Source organism: Melanotaenia boesemani, chromosome 3 (genome assembly GCF_017639745.1).
Source record: "Melanotaenia boesemani isolate fMelBoe1 chromosome 3, fMelBoe1.pri, whole genome shotgun sequence".
In the NCBI taxonomy this organism is placed as follows: domain Eukaryota; kingdom Metazoa; phylum Chordata; class Actinopteri; order Atheriniformes; family Melanotaeniidae; genus Melanotaenia; species Melanotaenia boesemani.
In genome coordinates, this window is record NC_055684.1 from 20,169,802 (window position 1) to 20,188,805 (window position 19,004).

The 19,004-nt window shown below is 38.8% G+C and overlaps 1 protein-coding gene across 5 annotated transcripts in view; it reads right to left on the bottom strand.

The window, feature by feature from the left end:
- Positions 1 to 147: 147 nt before the first annotated feature.
- nav1b (neuron navigator 1b) overlaps positions 148 to 19,004 on the bottom strand; it is a 66,913-nt gene continuing 48,056 nt past the window's right edge. For 3 of the 5 annotated variants that reach the window (XM_041980696.1, XM_041980698.1, XM_041980700.1), the window contains 26 exons: positions 17,312 to 18,062; positions 16,625 to 17,038; positions 15,920 to 15,961; positions 15,670 to 15,830; positions 14,985 to 15,158; positions 14,357 to 14,409; positions 13,972 to 13,995; positions 13,490 to 13,567; positions 12,767 to 12,775; positions 11,594 to 11,677; positions 11,102 to 11,213; positions 10,881 to 11,002; positions 10,263 to 10,271; positions 8,315 to 8,484; positions 8,015 to 8,171; positions 6,946 to 7,144; positions 6,591 to 6,688; positions 6,398 to 6,493; positions 5,922 to 6,090; positions 4,911 to 5,146; positions 4,636 to 4,790; positions 4,468 to 4,539; positions 4,119 to 4,315; positions 3,905 to 4,023; positions 3,550 to 3,747; positions 148 to 3,432 (listed from right to left, as the gene is read on the bottom strand). In XM_041980696.1, the coding sequence (XP_041836630.1) occupies positions 3,349 to 3,432; positions 3,550 to 3,747; positions 3,905 to 4,023; positions 4,119 to 4,315; positions 4,468 to 4,539; positions 4,636 to 4,790; positions 4,911 to 5,146; positions 5,922 to 6,090; positions 6,398 to 6,493; positions 6,591 to 6,688; positions 6,946 to 7,144; positions 8,015 to 8,171; positions 8,315 to 8,484; positions 10,263 to 10,271; positions 10,881 to 11,002; positions 11,102 to 11,213; positions 11,594 to 11,677; positions 12,767 to 12,775; positions 13,490 to 13,567; positions 13,972 to 13,995; positions 14,357 to 14,409; positions 14,985 to 15,158; positions 15,670 to 15,830; positions 15,920 to 15,961; positions 16,625 to 17,038; positions 17,312 to 18,062 (3,983 nt within the window). In that variant the 3' untranslated portion in view covers positions 148 to 3,348. The remainder of the gene's footprint in view (positions 3,433 to 3,549; positions 3,748 to 3,904; positions 4,024 to 4,118; positions 4,316 to 4,467; positions 4,540 to 4,635; positions 4,791 to 4,910; positions 5,147 to 5,921; positions 6,091 to 6,397; positions 6,494 to 6,590; positions 6,689 to 6,945; positions 7,145 to 8,014; positions 8,172 to 8,314; positions 8,485 to 10,262; positions 10,272 to 10,880; positions 11,003 to 11,101; positions 11,214 to 11,593; positions 11,678 to 12,766; positions 12,776 to 13,489; positions 13,568 to 13,971; positions 13,996 to 14,356; positions 14,410 to 14,984; positions 15,159 to 15,669; positions 15,831 to 15,919; positions 15,962 to 16,624; positions 17,039 to 17,311; positions 18,063 to 19,004) is intronic. The other 2 variants (XM_041980697.1, XM_041980699.1) reach the window with 2 other exon arrangements.

A 19,004-nucleotide genomic window follows, 5' to 3' on the forward strand; every position in this document is an offset into this window, starting at 1 on the left:
ATACTAAGCGCCATGGATGACTCTCACCACCTCGTCTGCTTCACTCATTAACAGTGACTGTACAATATTAACTTATCCACAGGATGCGTTCAGATTAAATAGAAAACACGTTAACACATCAACACTATCAGCCAAGAACCAAAAGAATAAATATAACATGTATTTTATTAATTCCAACAAACAGTGGTAAGAGGATGAAAGCCTTCAGAGGCATGCCTTATCCATGTATTGGAGCAAACTCGAAAGAAATATACTTTAATGCCAAGGATGTATTTTCTTTCCTTCCTCAATGATTGTTGTCGCATCCAGAATGCCGACCTACTGTATTTACAGTCTTTACAATGAAGCTCTGTACAAAATAGAGAAATTAAGGTTTTACAAAGGATTCTTTACAAAGAAAGAAATATCAAATATTGAGTATTAAAAAGGAAAACATTACCTAGAACAATTTTCCTAAACAATATGTTAATTTGAACATTTTTTGTCTCATCACACAGCAAGTTTACATGCATTTACAACACTTAGAAACCCTTAACATCTGCACATCAGTGACATTAGATACAGCATATTTTTTTTTAAATTTAAGTCTTAGTTTAGTACACAACAAGCTTGGCAAAAATATGACTATTCAGCAACCTGTATTGGGCTAAGACATCAGATTTATTTCTGCTTTTTTAGATTATGCAAACAGCGAAGAGCTGATTTGTGCAGACGACATCAGGCTCATTGAATTTTAAATCATCCTTTTTAGAGTCCCATTTACAGCTGAAGTTACATTACTTCTGTTGCCATTAATGAGAAAAAATAAATCAAACAGCTTAAGTACTTTAAGTACATTTATGAACCCTGTTTTCAATGCCACAACAACCAAACCCTCCTGTGTTTAAGGCTAAGTCCCACCAGCTGAAACATGCTTCCACTTTTGTCTCATGGTATAGTTTTGTTCCAAATTAGTAACTCAAAGACTGTATGAAAACACATTGCAATTACCTGTAAAATTTAGAGATCTGTCGACTGCTGACACCAGTAGAAGTTGCTGCATAGTCCCAATTCACTAATAAGCAAACACAAATCACAGCTACTACAGAGCAACAGGCACAACAACCAGTGAATGAGATGAGAAGCTGGAGCTGATGTCTTTTGTTAACCTGCAGAAACAGATGAGTTTGACCAGTGTTACAGTCAAATACCTGTAATATTTACAGTAAAAGCCATTTGGCATTATTTTATTTTTTGCTCTTGATGTCTTTAACCTTATTTTTTCAGTTTGTGGATTACCACCAGAGCTGCAGACAACTCGTGTGCACAAAATCTGCAGCGCAGATGGAATTATTACACTTTCTTATCAGGCTGTCATTAAAGTGGTCCAACATTCATTTACAAGATGAACTTCATTTGACGTTTTGTCTGTACACTGAAGCAATGGGATGGTCTGGGATGATGAATTACTTCAACACCACTTGCACAACCACATACCTTGTCTTTCATTTACTCTACAAAAATCTACAGATCACCTTACAAACTTTCAATATATCTTGCTTTTTTAAACTCTGTTCTTGAAAAACAATGTTTCTGTGTCATTTGCCTAAAATGCTCCTAAAGCATACTGTATGACATCAACATGGGTATACGCCACACGTTGTTCACATGACTTCACAGTCTCTACATAATGTCCTCAACACTTCAAAAACACCTCAAACAAAATAACAGATGTGATCATCTAAAGCCGTCATATTCCTGATGGAAATGACAGAAAACTCTTTGCTAACCTACCCTGTATGACTCAATGACTTTTTTCAATCCTAAAATAGTTTTTAAAGAGCACCATACATATCTAAATTGTGATTAAAAAGCATGATGAGAGACTGTTGAGTTTGTTTGGAAAGTGTGAACATTAGAGTCACTCTGCTCAGCCATTGTTAAAAGTGATTTGCAGTGGAACTTTGATAAGGCTTCTTTTAAAAGCACCAACTACACACTTCTGTAATATGATTAAGTGTTTTATATACATTCATAGCTGAAATTAAACCCCTAACTTGACAGTCAATATGCATGATTAAAGTACAGTATTTGGTTCAATATATTAGATATTTGCACCAACTAATGCAACTGTAACATGGCCTGATTGTATGTACATAATATATACACAGAATGTTAGGGGAAAGATCTGAAACACGTGTTCTGTTTTTTAGTTACATGTTACAGAGGAACAATCTGGATTGGCTTCAGATTGGAGTGTGTTTACATCAGAGGGTGTTTATGTTCTATTATCCCTGTGTAGTAAGCATCTAATACCTGATCTGTGTGGCAGCATTAGTACCACAGTTTGCGCTATATGAAATAAAACTGAATCAAGTGCTTGGAAAAAGAGCAGTAATAAGTGATCAGCTCACGTCACTGCTAAACAAGTTGTGTTTTATTCAAAAGAGTATGACAGCAAGAATATTTGTTTAAACCAATAATCCATGAAAATGAAAAAATGGAAAATTATGAAAACATTCAAACCAAAATTGGCCTGCTCCAAAAAGTCCTCAATATTAGTGTAAATAATAATGAGAAGTGGTGAAATATTTCATTTCTGACTGAACAGTTTGGATGATGTTGATTAAAGCACCAGTAAAGTCTGCTTAAGTTGAGGTGGCACTGACGTCTTTGCTTTTAAGGCATATTTGTTTTACCTGCTCGGGTTGTAAAGTTTAGGATTGCATATGTGTAGGGTTTAGCCTTCAAAGACTTGTACAGTTGATATGCACCAAAGGACATCACAATAAACAGTAGGGTCTGTTATGCTGTCATACTCTTTTCCAAAGCAAGTTTAAAGTTAATTAAGAATAGCGCCATTTGATGGGGACTCAACATCCCATGATGCACTTGAGGAGAAAACAGGATGGACGGTGTGTGTTGTTGCAGAAATCCCCTGAAGTCAAAGTGCTGAGAGAATGGATTTTCATAGTGATCTGCTAGCACCAATGTAGTACCAAGAGTACTGAGGGCTAACGTGGTGGAAAAGAATACAGTTATCTGTTTAATACTTGTGAACAGTCTTACTGTTCATGGAGTACAGATGCAGCGACTTAGAAAGGCAGACTCCTTCATACATGTGTCATTTATTTTCCAGGCAAAGCTCTGCAAGGTCTATGGCTGAAATTGGCAGACCTTTGACTGAGAGGGGCAATTTTAAGTGGCTGCATCTGTACATGTTACAATAATATAGAATTCACAGGTCATACTTTCAACCTCTAACTGTAGAAACTCCCCGTAAGCATTTCTGAAGGTCTAATTCCACCTGATTGTAAACTGCTTCAACACAGTGAACAAAAAGAAAACATGAAGTGCTGAGCTTTGTGTTCAAAGTTTAGGCAGGCTGGGGTCTTCTTTGTCTGGAGACTCAATGTGATTAGCAGCCTCTTGCAGTTTCAGAAGCATTGCCATCTACAACAAAGAGGGAAGAGTTAAGAAATTAGAGCCCATTTGAGTTTTAAAGATTATTAAAGATGAAAAAAAAAGAAATCTGGAAAAACCAGTAAATATCCTGATAGTCTCTCCTACCAGAGGATCAGATTCCATGGAGCTGGGTGGGGTCTCCTTGTGAGGCCTTTCCTCACTGGGCTGACATGGGCTGCTGGACCCGATGCTAGGGGGAGGTAGGTGGAACAGCTTCACCTGGTCTTGCTGGGCAGATGGCCAAGGTAGGGTGCCCCTCACCCACTCCACCGGGTCCTCCCATACTGCCTTCTGGCCATGGACCTGAATAGTCATAACATATTGCATCGTTATAGTTCATCATGCTCTTTTAGGTTGAATCATTCTATATAGAACAGAATAATCTACAAAACGTTTGCTCAGAAGCCATAAACAGTGAATATCCAGATTTAGTTGAGTTATAGTTGGCCATGTGTCTTACCTTGATGCCATCCTTGGCGCCTTCTTGCAAATATGGAATAATAGAGTGGTTCCAAAGATCAATGAACCACGAGCGAAACTCGTCCACTGTGACTGGACAGGACAGGAAAAAGCAGGGGCCTGAAGAGGATGAGAAAAAAGGAGAAAGCACACATCAGTCACATAAAGTTGTCTCCTTAGCCCTTCAATTTAGCTCCATCCTGAATTTTTCATACCAATGAGGAAGTCTGATGTGCTGTGCTTCTCAAGAAAGGTGTGCAAATGATACCACAGTTTGGGCACCCAGTCTAACACTCTGATGAGGTCCTCATTAGTCAAGCTTCTTTCATCCTCTGACTCCACCAGTTTCCTGTGCAAATACCGCACGAGGAAGCCATTGGCTGGTTCCACGTTGTTGGAGAAGGTCACCATCCTGAAAAGAAAAAGAAGCAAGACAAGCTAGCAAATCAGTGGATTAACATGGCTATGATGATTCTCCTCCTTTGTTACTGACAGTAAAAGTCTAACAATATCCTTAAATCTTTAGTGATAGTTTCACAGCCAAATCTTAAACTTATAACCAACCTGAAGCTAAGATGAAGGCTGTGGTTTGCAGTCATCTTCACTGGCTGATTGCTTGTTCCAATAATGTAAGGACTTAATACAGACACAAAATAACACAGTTTAAGTCAAATGTAACATTTAAAAAGAGCATATGCATCTCTAGGTAGTTTCAGTTTGTGGGGATTTTACCATTTGTGATATTTGCAGGTGAGAGCACCATTAACCAGTTCACTGATGGAAACGGGATCATGAATGTCATCCAGAATAACTACCAGTGGGATTTCCGATGTACTGGTTTCTCGATCGATTTGATTGGCCAAATTAGAAAGATAAAGCTGCAGGTCCTGATGAAAAATGGAGTCAAAGGGGGGTGGTAACATAAGTCAACAGAAGGAGACTGACACCGGGTCAGACCACTAACACACTGTTTTAATGGATTTTAAAGTAACTCCAGCTATTCTTACCTTGCATGATTGGCGGTGCATGTTGAAAGTGACCATGATGCCATCTGTGACTTCACGAGCACTGCGGTCCACCAGGTACTCAGCCAGTCGGGAGGCGAGGTAAGACTTACCTGTCCCACTCGGCCCGGACAGGATGAGACGGCGGTGTTTGAGTAAAAGGCTGATGTAGTGCTGCATCATGGTTTTAGGAATGAGAGTTTCAAATACGAGGCTGTCCACACACTTCTCTTTCAAACCTGAGAATAGTGAGTGGAAATGAAGAACAAGTTGAATATCTGCTAATTATGTGAGACATATCAGCAATGGTGATTAAGTGAAGTTTTACACTTCATTTTTAAGCACCTAATAGGAATACTGTAAATATCTTGGTTAAGAAGATGTTTTGTAAACATCTTTCTATCACCTCGCATGTCCTTCATAAGCCACACCGAGCTCAAGGATTTCACTCTGAAAATAACTTTGCACCAAGTGTGGGAAGTCCGTGCACACCCAACCCCCCGGCTTCATAAGTGCTGCTTAAACATCTATGGGGCCCATGTGTCTGAGGCTGGCTGACCAGCTGGGTCTGACAGCACTGAGGTCATGTTACAGAAAGCCCTGCCTGGGCTGCCGCTGTTTTCCCAGCTCTCCTAGCACTTCGCTCCATGCATTCCTCCATACAGAGTTGCAGGAGGTAAGACTACCAAACAGCCCAAACATACTTGTTGCACTGATAAGTTGACAAATATGAGTATTTGTACTTGAGTTTTACAATTAACATGGCACAAGTGATCTAATGCAAAGAAGTGATTTTTTTAATAATGTAATCACCAGTATTTATGTGTGTGGACTGATGTTTCAATCAAAATATTTCTGGTTCAGAACTGAATGATTAAAACATGCATCATACAGCAACTACCTGACTGGAAGAACAGGGTCTTTAGCTGACATTGGTATATTTTTACCATTAGGAATAAATTGAATACATTTTTATTGCACCATGATTTCAACAGTAAGAAAAGCTCAGCAGACCTTTTAGAGCCACTGTGATGCCGGTGGGGCCTCGGGACATGCAGCGAGAGGGCTGTGTCTCAGGGGCTTCTCCTCCCAGTACTCTCTTAATGTGGCCCATACTGTAACTGTAAATCGAGTCTGCAGAAAGGCCAAGACTGGAGGTGGGGTCCACCTTGGCTATGTAGACCTGGGTTGAAATGCAAAGAAAATCAGGTGAGAGCATGGACATCTAAACGGAACAAGAACAGAGAAAAAAAATAAAATAATAACATCAGCCTTTAGAGATGTGTCAGAGCAAGCCACCAACACAAATCCTGCTCAAGACACACTTGGATTATTTCCGACTTTTACACGCTACAAACTGAGCCAGGCACTGAACTATGAATACATGGAAAGCTTTGTAAATTGATTCTGTGAAGGATCAGCATGCTTAACTTAATGTGACGGCTTTATTGCAAATGTGAGCTTGGAGTTGTCAGAAAAACATGTCCTACCTTGAAAGCCTGGCTTACAGCTGAATCTAGCATTACCCAGTCCATCCTGCCGTTTACCCTGATGGTGCCGACAAAAAAGTCCTGCTGTTTAGCCTCCTGTTGGAGCAAAGTTATTAAGTTACTAAGTGATGCAGAAAACATAAGTGTGGATGTTTAAAAACAAAGGAAACAAAAGAAAACAAAGCATACTCACATCTTTGAAGACACGTAAATCTGCAACACAAACCACCACCCTAACACGATGGTCGTCTCTCTGTGAGGAAAGGCTGAGTGAATCTGAAGAGTGGACATCTGCCGAAGAGTAAATAAAAGGTGACAGAAACAGTGAAAAATCAAGAACACATACTGGATCAAGCAGGTATTTGGGCTTTTATCTGATTTTTCAAATCATATGTTAAATAAAATTGTGATAAAAAGGTCATTATTCAGAAGGCTCTTGCTGTAAATGTGAAGCCATTTTCATGCTCCTCTTCTTTGATTAAGGTGATGCCTTCCTGTCTACTACACTGTTCTATTCTGACACTTCACTTTAACATGTAAGACTGTACCTGAGCTGCTCCCTTCACTCAGCCCTCTGCTGTAGCTTTTGGGCATGTGCATGGCTACTGACTGCCGGGGCGATGAACCTCCCAGAGCTGTGAGACCTGAGGACTGGGAGACAGAGCTGGAAGGTCCAGGGGATGGACATGGGGACAGACTTCCTGTCTTCAGTTGATCATTCTCAGTCTTCAGGTTCTCTACTGTCTTCTGTAAGCCAAATCACAAACGTCACAGCACTGTGCATTTGTCAAAAAGCTGTTAATGTAGCGAAAGTGGGGACATTTTTTCCTAGAGGTACATTTTTGTGTTCTTATCCTACTGAAATCCCTAAATGTATTTAAAAAGATAAAAAATGGAGTTTGATTTAAATAAAAAAAGACAAGACTGCTTGGACTAAAACTACACCATACATCGTATAGAAAAGTGAGAAATAAATGATATTACAATCTAACAGGGTGGTCACAATACTAAAATTTCAAACTTGATACAGATACTAAGGATGGTGCTTGATACTCGATACTATTATCAACACTATAGAGGGGGAAACTCTTTTTAATCAAAGTCAGAACACCACAAAAATAGCAACACAATCCAAACAATACAACAAAAACGATGTATATTAAAAAATATAAGAAAAGACATTAATAATGTAAAATAAATGCATTATTTTAAAGTTCTATTAGTTTGTGTAAAGATACGGTCTGAACAGCGTTGTCACACTGTGGTGCAAAAATACAAAAAAAAAAAAAAAAAACTTCAACCACTTGTTACTGTACTTCTTTACATAAGTGCCTTTTTCGTCACAGTACTTAAAAATGAAATTAGGTAAACAATAGAACAAACTATTTAAGATTATTTACTTTTAAACTAGATTAATAAATTAAAAACATTTAAAAAACTTTACTTTTTAAAATGTTTTTGTCTACATTAAGCCTCATTACCCATGCTAATAATATCAAGTGTCAGAGAATCGATTTGTCCTTTTTTTTTTTTTTTTTTTTTTAAAACAACACTGCAATCTAATCACCAAACCAAACAATCAAGACCAGTTCCTTTCATATAAGCAACTACACATACCTGCATATTGGTCATGGCCTCCTGGAGCAGCTCCAGCTGATGTGCAGAGCTTAGAGCCTCCAGGCGGATGTCTGTCAGTTTGAGCTCTTTCTCCCAAAGCTCTGTACGCAGCTCTGTTACAACCTTATCATCTGCCACCTCATCCCCTTCACATAGACTGGGGACAATCAGTTAAAACAAACAATATTAGGAAACTATAACAGGTACAAGGACATCTCATTTATCCACATTAATCAGCAAAACAATGTGGTTATATAACTTAGAGTCATGCAATAAGGATTGTTGTGAGGTGAGGTTTACCCTGAAGATGATACTGAGGATTTTATTGGCTGTTGAGGGTTCTCTCCAACACCATGGACCTTGGGGGAAGATGGTGCTGAGGATTCTGGGGTGGCAATCTCTTCAATGTCAGCATATGGTCCAGCCTTGGCGCCCTTCTTACTGAAAGCTTTGTTGAAGGAGCTGCGGAGCTGTTGAGAGAAAATAAAATGAAGCACAGAATAAATAATACAATAGTCTAAAAGAAAACAATGTGATGAAAAACATTTTTTTTTTGCTGGTAAACTTATGGCAATAAACACAAGGGCTGGGTTAAAAAAATGTATGATCAATTTTAATTAATTCAAATGAAATAAATCAAATATCGATTCATACAACTTGGTGATAGATTTTTTAAAATTTCATTTCCGGTAACGTGACCCTACTCTTGCGTAACTTACTGAGACTCGGCGAGATCTTAGTATATATACACACTGGTTTTCTCTGTGTTGCCTCCATCCAAAGTCAGCTTCTCTTGGCAATATGACGTCTAGTTTAGATGTTTTCCTTCACCAGTGTGGACTACTTTAATCTATACTGCTCACATTAACAACTAAAGCTAAGACAGTGGCACTCATATTAGCAGCTAATGCGAACAGGCGCCCTTACGTTCAACAATAGGAAGTGATGTCACCACGCACATAGTTTAAAATAAATCAGGAATGGTCATTTCAAGCGACATTTCTAGGACAGGTTTACACGGCATCCTTTTATCAAACAGTAAACAGTCTTATGCTATTTATCTGATTTACAGGTTTCCATTAGAGGACAAAGTTCACGCGTCGAAAACACGTCAACCAGCTGAAAATCTGACAAAAATATGAGTTTTCTAAATTCTTTTAGGCAGGTGAAGATGGAAGCGTTTTGCTCCAGTGAGGAGCAGATGGAGTATTTCTCCTGCTCCGGTGTTACACCGATAGAGTCACAGTCGTCACGGCAACATTCACAACTGAACAAGCTGAATCTACATCATTGAAGGAATTTCTGAGTCATATTATGACTTTAAATGGATCCAATATTCTTTGTAGGTTTTATTAATATCAACAGGTTATCTGACCTCTAAGAATATTTAGAGCGACTCCACTGAATGTAATGGTTTCATGAGGACATTTAGAAAGTTTAATTTTTTTTTCTGTCCTGTAGATTTTTTTCCCCCATCACAGCATTTCTGGCTCTGAATCTGGGGAAACACTGTATTGTTATAGTACTTGACAAATTAATGTAGATATATCAGATCAGATTATTACAGTAATCTGATTATGCCCAGATAACTGACATTAACTGTCAAGTAAATGTACTGTTTTTTTTTGTTTTTTTTAAAAAAACATCTGAGAACATTTTTAATATTCAAGAAAAATTAGCGTACATAATTAGTTGTGAACGAATTAATATGAATCGAATTTAATTGAAATCGAATTGAAATAGGCTGTTGCGAATCGAATCGATTCAGGAAATTAGTGACGATACTCAGCCCTAACAAACACAATGTTAAAGCTCTTTAGAGATGCTTTTTTAATTCTTAATGCAAAGCATGCAGCAAGCATCCTGAAGGCACAATTATGTATAGTGCAGGCATAAAAGCTTTGAGGAAAAATTGAGCTATAAAAAAAATATAAAAAAACAAAACTTTTAAAATGCTGAATTTTAACTTATTCATTCCAGTAAAATTATTTCTTAAATCTACATTCTCCAAACTTTCTCTAAATAATTTTCATACAACAAACCTTTACATATTGCATTAATAGGTTAAGATACATACAGATTATTATGTCAAGTTATATGTATAACAAATAAGTATGAGAACATGATCATACAATGATCCACAGTGATTTGATACGTCTATTAAACACATATGACAGAATGTTTCCCCAAGTATGACTAATGAAGTGCATGCATGGTGGTGAGTCAGGAAGGGATTTAGGTCACTCACCTCAAAGACCTAAAATGAAAAGGAGGGCAGCATGAGGGAGAAACCAGAGTCATACTTAATAAGATACACGAAAAATACAGTGGGAGAAAAATAAGCATGCAGGAAAATAAAGTAGGATGACTGTTTTCAGATTTAACACTACACTAACACTGTGTAGTACACAGTTAACAAAGTACCCTATTCAAACTTTTAGTACCTATTCAAGTATGGTCTGTAATTTTATGCTTTTAAATTATTGGCCTTCTCACTCTTTAGACCCATTTTTTTTAATCGTCATTTTTTTATCTTTATTTCACAGCAGCCTTGCAGTCGTAAACCCAGACGTATGCCACCATTTATATGCACATATTCTAAATATTTATGAAGATAACTGAATTCTGATGACAGAGTTAACAACCGATTGTTGATTTTTATTACTGAGAAACATGGCTTGTCCGTAATAATTATTCCAATCAAGCTCAATTTGAAGAAAAAAAGTAATCGTCTAACATCATTTTCTGAATCTGGTTTATTTTTCCTTGTCTACTGATCTGTAAAGTTGACATTTCTTCTACAGCTAATTAACTCTCATTTAGTGATCTGTGTGGTCAGTACTTTTGTTTTGCTGTGTTTCCTTACCCAGCTTTTCTTCTTCTTCTTCTTGGCATCCTGCTCCTTCAGACTTCCCATACTGGAGTGGCTTGTGGTGCTGGTAAGGCTGGAGATGCTTTCTGAGGAGTTCTGGCGATTAATCAACAGCTCTGAATACAAACAAGAAACAGCACAGCTATAATCATCAAGGGAAAATCTATTGCAAGTACAGATTACATTCTACAGGACATCCATATCACATTCTGTACCTTTAGGTGTGATGTCTGGATTACTGAGAGCGCCTTGAATTATTTCCTGGGCTTCTGTATTTTTGGCCTTCAGATTCTCTATGGTCTCCTTCAGTTCTGTGAGTTCAGAGTCCTAAAGAAGGGAAACAATGTGCTTGTGTCTTAGCAAACAGGGTCAAACAAGATTCTTCTGAACCCTGGATTGTAGAGTGTCTATAAACTTTCACTGAGGATTGGCTGATGACAACATGGATAATCTGGCTATGCAAACCTTTAACCTACATTTCATCTCCATCATAACTTTGTCAGTTGCTAGCCTCCATTTAACTGACAAATCTAACACAGAGCAGTAGAAGTAATAGTTTATCACTGTCAGGAATGGTTGAGTATGAAATGGCACAGCTTTGTTTAGAGTTTGCCTCAACAGTGAGATACACTTTTCTTCATATAAACAAGTGGACCTCAATGATATCTGCGGTGGAACAGAATTAATTAGCATCATTACTAAAATACCTTTTGATCCGAGGACACGGACAGTGTCTGCAGGCGTGCTGTCATCAGTGCCAGACTCTGCTCAAATGCTGCTACCAGGTTAGCCTATAAGAGAAAGAAACAGAGGTAAACCTCCAAAAAGAGGCAGTGTGTGTGGTGTGTGTGGGGGGGCAGCAGACAGATATGAGTCATCAGCCAAGTCAAACTGTCTGCAGCCTCACACTCGCAGCATATCGATGTAATACCTTTCTGCGTCATCTGGAAGACGAATGAAGGGTTGGGATAGTGAACAGCTGTGAATGATGTCAGAGTTGAAAGTGGGCATCAGGATAATGGTGATGAGGCAGAGCAGCAGTGTGAAACTAAGCTGGTCCCCTCATGTAGCATGTTTTACTTATAGGTTAGGCCATTACTGCTGACAACAGAGATTTTTATTTATGTTTTACAACTAAAAAAATAACCTCTAGATAACATTACTTATACAATCATGTGAAGGAAAGGAACTGAAATATTCATCTAGGAAGAGACATTCAGTTTCACTGAGGCTAATCCTTCATTATACCTCTCAATTATTTCTTTGTCAGTACTTTGTTGTACATACTTAGGCTCACATCTAACTTTGAATTGATAACGCACTTAATAAAAAATGTTTTCTGATTATGATAAAAGGGATCTCACAAGTACAAGATTTACAGGGAGTCAAAATGTCTAAATGAAAATGCACCAAGCCATTTATCGAGAGCAGCAGACACAAAGGTAATTATCTTTAAAAAGTGTATATCCAAAATAAATACATTTCATTTCCCTACTTGGAATGGTGAACCATTACTTTAATGTGCTTTAGTGGGAAGGAGGGAGAATGACATGCTGGGTATTGTGATGAAGACTCAGTCTTGAGGGTATTTACAACATATAAGAGCCAAATCAATAATCAACCAGTTTTGATAACTGCTTAACTGAAATTGATAAATAACAGAAAGGTACCTTTAAACTGCTTTGGTTTGCTGAAACAAAAGAAACTACTATGGTTGAAAGGAAATTGAAGGAAATTGACAAAATGATAATATATTTTATTATTAAAATTATTGATAGCTTTAGCTGTTTCCCATGCTTTGGCTACGCCGCACCACATCACAAAAACCAAAACAAATGTCGATGCTCATCACAGAATACACAGAAGATACACTAACAAACCTGGCCTAGCTGCTACACCCGACATCCAAGGGTGTGGGTCAGTGTGAGGCAGGCAGGGGGCAGCAGTGAGTCCAGCAGTCAATACAGCCAAGAGTGTAAAAGAGAGGGACAGTTGCGTTAGGTAGGGGAAAAACTCTTACGAAATCAAAGGAACAAACACAAGCTCAAAGTTGGGCTTCATACACAGACTTAAAATCATGAAAACCAGTAAAAAAAAGTGCGCAAAAGAATAATGGTTGCCTGTTAAATTGGGATTTATGGTTGCTACGGCACTGTCAAAGGTGTGATTAAGTGCCAAAACAACCTGCTAGACTCATGCATCACAAGCAGCTAAATTAAATAATGAGAAGAAGCAGGGACAAAAAGTTGTTAGGCATAGGTGGTAGAAAGAGATACGCAAGTTAGTAATCAGTTTTTAAAGGAGCATTAAGGTAACGAAGCTTTAAGCAACTATGACATTAAGTTAAAAAGTGATTACTTTTTTTTTTTTTTTAACACAGATTGGAATATTATTTCCACCGTAAATCACAATCCCAAAGATGCCGCTTAGATAGCAGACAACAGTTGTACATGGGCCTAGTTTGTGGGATGATTGCTTGATGACTTGCAAGTTCAGCTTGAAGTTGGCAGGGATTGGCCCTGACAATATATATATATATTACTTGTCCAACTTACAAATAAATAGGCATAGAAAACTAAAAAAAAAAGAAGAATCATACACACATTGGCAGAAAGCTGCATGGTCAAGTTGGCGACCTTTTCCTGGGAGGATTCCAACTCTCGTCTCAGCTTGCGGATTTGCTGCAGAAAACCAGAAGAAGACTAGATTTAGTCAATACGTACAGATCCTTCTCTAAGTAAATATTAAGGCATAAATGTCAGAAATGTTTCTACAGATCTTGACTATTATAATGCAGCGATGGACTGTGTTAAATGTGGATAGCTTTTTATCTTTACCCTTTTTTTCCATGCACTGAATTTAATAAGGTCTGATGGTCTTTTTTACATGTTAGACAGTGATGCGTAAGAACATAAGATATTAGAAATAAAATTATCTGAGTTGTGAGGTCCAAAGATAAAGATCAATGGGCCCTCTGGAGCTGTGAAAATGCCAACTCATGACTGGACACATCTCAACAGGTCTGACAGATGACACACAGGGTAGCCAAAAAGCGAGTTGGAGACTGGTGGCACAGCAGCCTTACCTCCCCTTGTATCCGTTCCTCATTCTTATGAAGGCATGGTGACAGTAAAAGGATATGGTAGAAGATTAACTCTACTGACAGCATGAAAACTACTCATCAACAACAAAGGTGACACCATTAACATTTTACAGAGATCTAACTTGAAACTCTCTAATAGCAACTGTCAACATGTAATCTGAAAATAGTAAATGGTTATCCACAGTCTGTGTTTCCAGGTCATAGTGAGATTGTATAATTAAACAGATTATATTAATCTGCCCACTTTAACTATATAGAAGAAACATATTTGATGCTTTGAAATTAAGGTGTTTGTGAACGCTGCCACAAAGCACTAAATGTATTCACAATGTCGTACTCTACTGAAAACTCTCCTGTATTAACTCACTGAGGAGTAGTTGGATGAAGCGTTGGATGCCAAAGAGAGCACAGAGCCATGTACTGAAAAAGAAGAAGAAAACATTCATTTAGAAGAAGTATTCAAGTTTCTTTGACAGCTATGTTGAAGGATTAAAAGTAAAAACACAGTACTTAAAAGCAGTTGGCAACCAATAACTAAGCAATTTCTGCTCCGGTGTCTCACAAATGAATGTTAAATAAACTAGTTAGAGCTAACCTGACTTAAATGAAAATGGGTTTTGGAAAATTGACTCTCTTAATTTGGCTAAATAAATAGGAAGATAAATACCCAGAAACATGAAGAATTTGACTTTCTAGATATAAAGCAAAATATGGTACATTTTTCTGCATGTGAGAACAAGCTAAAATAAAATTAATTCATCAAAGCATGCAATAAACAAGTTAAAAGAGTAATAAAGTGCAGAGCAGGTTTAAATTCTTACTCAGCTCACTATCATTTGAAAATGGAAACGGCAAGACAACCGATTTTCCTTGAGCCTGAAAAGAAATGTCTTTCTGACATTTTGCTTTACTGATCGCGTGCTGTACAAGCTATGTTTCATTCGAGGTCATGTTGGGACATTTTCCCAGCAGGGAGATGAAGCTAAAACGCTCACCATCATCCCCTGGTTCACGGAAAGACCCGGACCGCATCATGCTTTTTGGCCGATCAGCCAGGGACATAGTGCTGCCCAGGGGGGAGGATCCATAGAGATCGCAGGCTGTGTCACCAGCAGGGCCTGTGCTGTTGGAGCGTGATATCCGCGGGCTGCCACAGGAAATTGGGGCAACTATCATATAAAAAGAGACAAAACTGTACATTTTAGTGTCACACACTCGTACGTGTACACACAGAGCAGGCCTGCACTCAGATATGCCAACTTTATTCTGATGACTGAGTGTAAGGCAACACTACGGTTCCACAACAGCCAAAGTGATAAATATAGTTGCACTTGTCCTCGTATTACCTCCATCTTCCACATATTTCAGCCTTGAACTCAGGTCTAAATGAGAGTAGATATGAGATTATCATATTCACAAGAAGAAGTCTGATACTCCACTATCTGGCCATCACTTCATCACTCACTTGACACAATCTATTGCTTGACAGGTTGTGTTAGAATTATTTAAATGTAAACACTTAGCTAGTCTTTCCACTCAGTATGAACTTAATATCTGTGTCCGCAGTAAAACCAAACGACAGGGGATGGCTCATGACAGATCCCAAGTATAATAATTACTTTCAAAGATTAGACTGTGTGATTTTAGAACCTGGCAGCCAAGTGGAACAAGCACACTCACCCACATTAGTGAGAGGAGTCTTGCTGGAGGAAGGGTAAAAAGGGCGGGTGGGAGAAGGCAGCTGAGGGGGGCTATCGCTCTCTGTCATGCTCACTATAGTGTGGGAGTGGCGCCTTCCCGGTTTGCTACCATCACTCTCTGACAGGCTTGATCCATATCGTCTGAAAAGGAAAGGTCATTTAAACTGATAACAGTGAGATTCCGTTGAATTGTGAGATTCTGAATAAATGCAGTAAATGCTGTGACTCACTCCAAGCCTTTCTTCGGCAAAGTATTCCGGTCTGTTTGTAAGCTGCAGAGAAGAGAGCAAAAACAAAAATTACTGGAGAATTAAACAGGCAGGAATAAATCTGGGTTGATCTAAATCCTTTTCTACATTCAACCTGCTTCATACACTTGGCACTTGAGAAAACACAGTGTGGGATGGCTTAAACGAACATTTGTTTGGCAGGAAATAAGTTTGGAGCACCTCCACCTTGATAAATAGCAATTCTGGGATGGATCCAGGCCTTTGTCTAAAAAATGACAGCTCATACTTTCTGTTCCCAGAAAAGCCAAATAAAATAGAGTGGATGGTCAGTTGGCTGCTAATAAACCAAATATTGATGCTGACTCAGCTGGACATAATATTTTATGAACAACTTATATTATTACTATTAGTTCATAAAAGAGAGCAGGTCATTTCTTTTGAATTACTAATTTCTTGGGCAATGCACAGTTTTTGTTTTAGTATTTTAGTATTTCCTCTCAAAGCAGGAAATACTCATGGCCTACTTTTTTTCTTGCTGCTTTTAATTCTAAAAAAAAAGTAAAGAAGGTTTAGATTTTACATACTGAATTTGAAATTTAGAGAAACACTTCTTGGCTGTGAACTCATAGGTATATTTTTTTCCAAAACAATAATTCTTTAAAAATGAGATATCAGAAGAATATCTTTTTGGCTTCTGACACTTACTTATCTGTGAGGTTGAGGGACGTCCTACTCCCGGACCCCCAGGTTCCTGTCCCCCTCTCTTCCTTGTCCCGCATGTCTGTTGGGAGAAACTTTGCACAGGAGGGCACGCTCATCTGGAGGGGTAAGGACTCCATGCTGCGGTGCATGCCAGACCGTTTGGGGTAGAGCATTGGCGATCCACTCAAACTCAGGCTCTCACTGGCATAGGTGGGTGAATCGATGTGGAGGACAGGTGCTGGGCTGGGAGTGAGGCGGGCTGCCGTGTGGGAACCAGCCAAGTCTTGGAGCTTGGAATATGGTGGGACTTTGGGTGGCAGGTCATAGATGGTCACACAGGAATCAAGACTGTTAGAATTGACCTTGTCTAAGTGAGCCAAGCTTGGTGGGCGACCAAGAGATTTAGTGTTCAGCATCCTAGGAATCAGGCAGAAGACACAAGATGTCAGAAAATCTGAAGCAGAATAATCCAAGTATGTAATGTGAAGTTACTTTTCTTTGATTTTAGTTTAGTTAACAAGTTGTTCACCCAAATTACAAAACATATTCTATTTAATTTACTTTTTGAGTTAAACAGGCCAGGAGAACATTAATATTTTATTTTACAAAATGTCAAAAAATTTCAGATCAAAGAGATTTTACTTATGTTTTTTTTTTCTCATTTGGGTGAGCACTATTTAAATGAGAGACCTTGGTGTTGTGGGAGAGGACAGTTCAGGGTATTTGCTGCTGCTGGTCCGTCTCAGGCCGTGCAGTTTCACAACAGACTCTCCTGTGGACTCACATTGACTGTCCTCTCTTTTCAGAGACAAACAGTCAGCACCCACAGCCTTAGCCTTGGCTCTTTCTTTTTCCTTCTCTCTGTCTGTCTGGTTCACCGGACCTGTACTCGGTCGATTAGTCATCTTACCACTGCCACTACAAGGCTCTTTAACCCTGGGCCCTGTGGAGGCTATAGGTACAGGTTTCAAACTCATCAAACTGGAGTCAATAGTACTGCTGACAGGCCGAGTTGCTGGGCGACCAATCACACTGAGGGTGCTCGATTTGGCCGGTCGAGGCAGGCTGCGGTACTGAATGCTGTTTCGAACATTTGGCCCGAGGAAGCTCTGCTCACTGCTGGCATCAAAACTGTTCTTCCTGCCTAAGGGTGCTCCTCCTCCAACAGGCTTCACAGGGATGCCAGATGACTTGGGAGATTTCCCCACTGTAGCAGAGCCTGTGGAGATGGTGGCGCCCCCTGCTGTCATAACAGTTGCAGTACCAGTGGTTATTGGCTTTCTGTAGCCAAAGGAGCCTCCAGGGGTGGGTTTGACTAAACCTGATGGGGGTTTGCGATGCTCTCCATGATGATCCCTGCCAGCATCTGAACGAGATCGCTGTAGACCAGCAGCTTTGATGGAAATCTTGGATTTATCGAGTGGCTTCTCACTTTTAGGTGCTAGATGAAGGAAGGAAAAAAGAAAGATTTAAATTTCTTCAAAAGTTAGATTGTTCTACAATTTGAGGAATTACAGATTAGATAAAACATATGCACGCTAAATCTGATTTTATTTTTAAGAGTGTTTTGTATCTTTTATGTTGAGTGTGACTCAATATGTTTAGACATAAAAAGGGTCAGTGTTAAAAGATATGTCCTAGAGACTAAATTAATAAATATGGGGTCTCCAATAGTTTGGGGAGGCACATAGTCAAGAGTAAACATAACTTCCTATCTCTTCAATCATCTTTACTGCTGTTTGTCCAACTAAATTAGCACATTTTTATTATCAAGGCAATGCTCATTCATTCTGATCCATTACTGACTACTGCCGTTCTAATTTATTATTTTATATTGTTGGAACAAGCTGTCAGTTGTAAGGCACAGGCATCGCTCTCTATCTTCAGTTCCTTCAAAAGTCATCTCATCAAATAAAACACCTCCCCTCCCTACTGCAACACACTAGCATGCCTAACTTGCACTTATTTCGGTTAAACAGAAAGCACCAAATGCTTATAGCAGGGTTTTCACAGTACTGAAGCTTCAATGCTGCCTTTCATTTGAAAGCTGCTTTGGTTTAAAAAAAAAACATGTGCTAAATGCCTTTATAAGCTAGTTTATTTTCTAACCTCCTCAGTCTCCTTCTGCATTAGACAATTGTTGTCATTGTTTATGCTAGTTGATGAACTGTTCAGGTGTATTGTTAAAAGATTTCTTCCTCAATTCATTTTCAAATTTAAATAAAAGATCTAGAAGAAGCACTTTAGCAGATCAGCTAAAAGAGGTTCTGATCCGAGTGAGGGACAGATCCAGGGCATTACTCAAGCAGAATCACTGCCAAATACAAATGTGCATTAGAATAAATCTGAGGTAATGCCCTTAAAATTCAGAACAGACTTGACA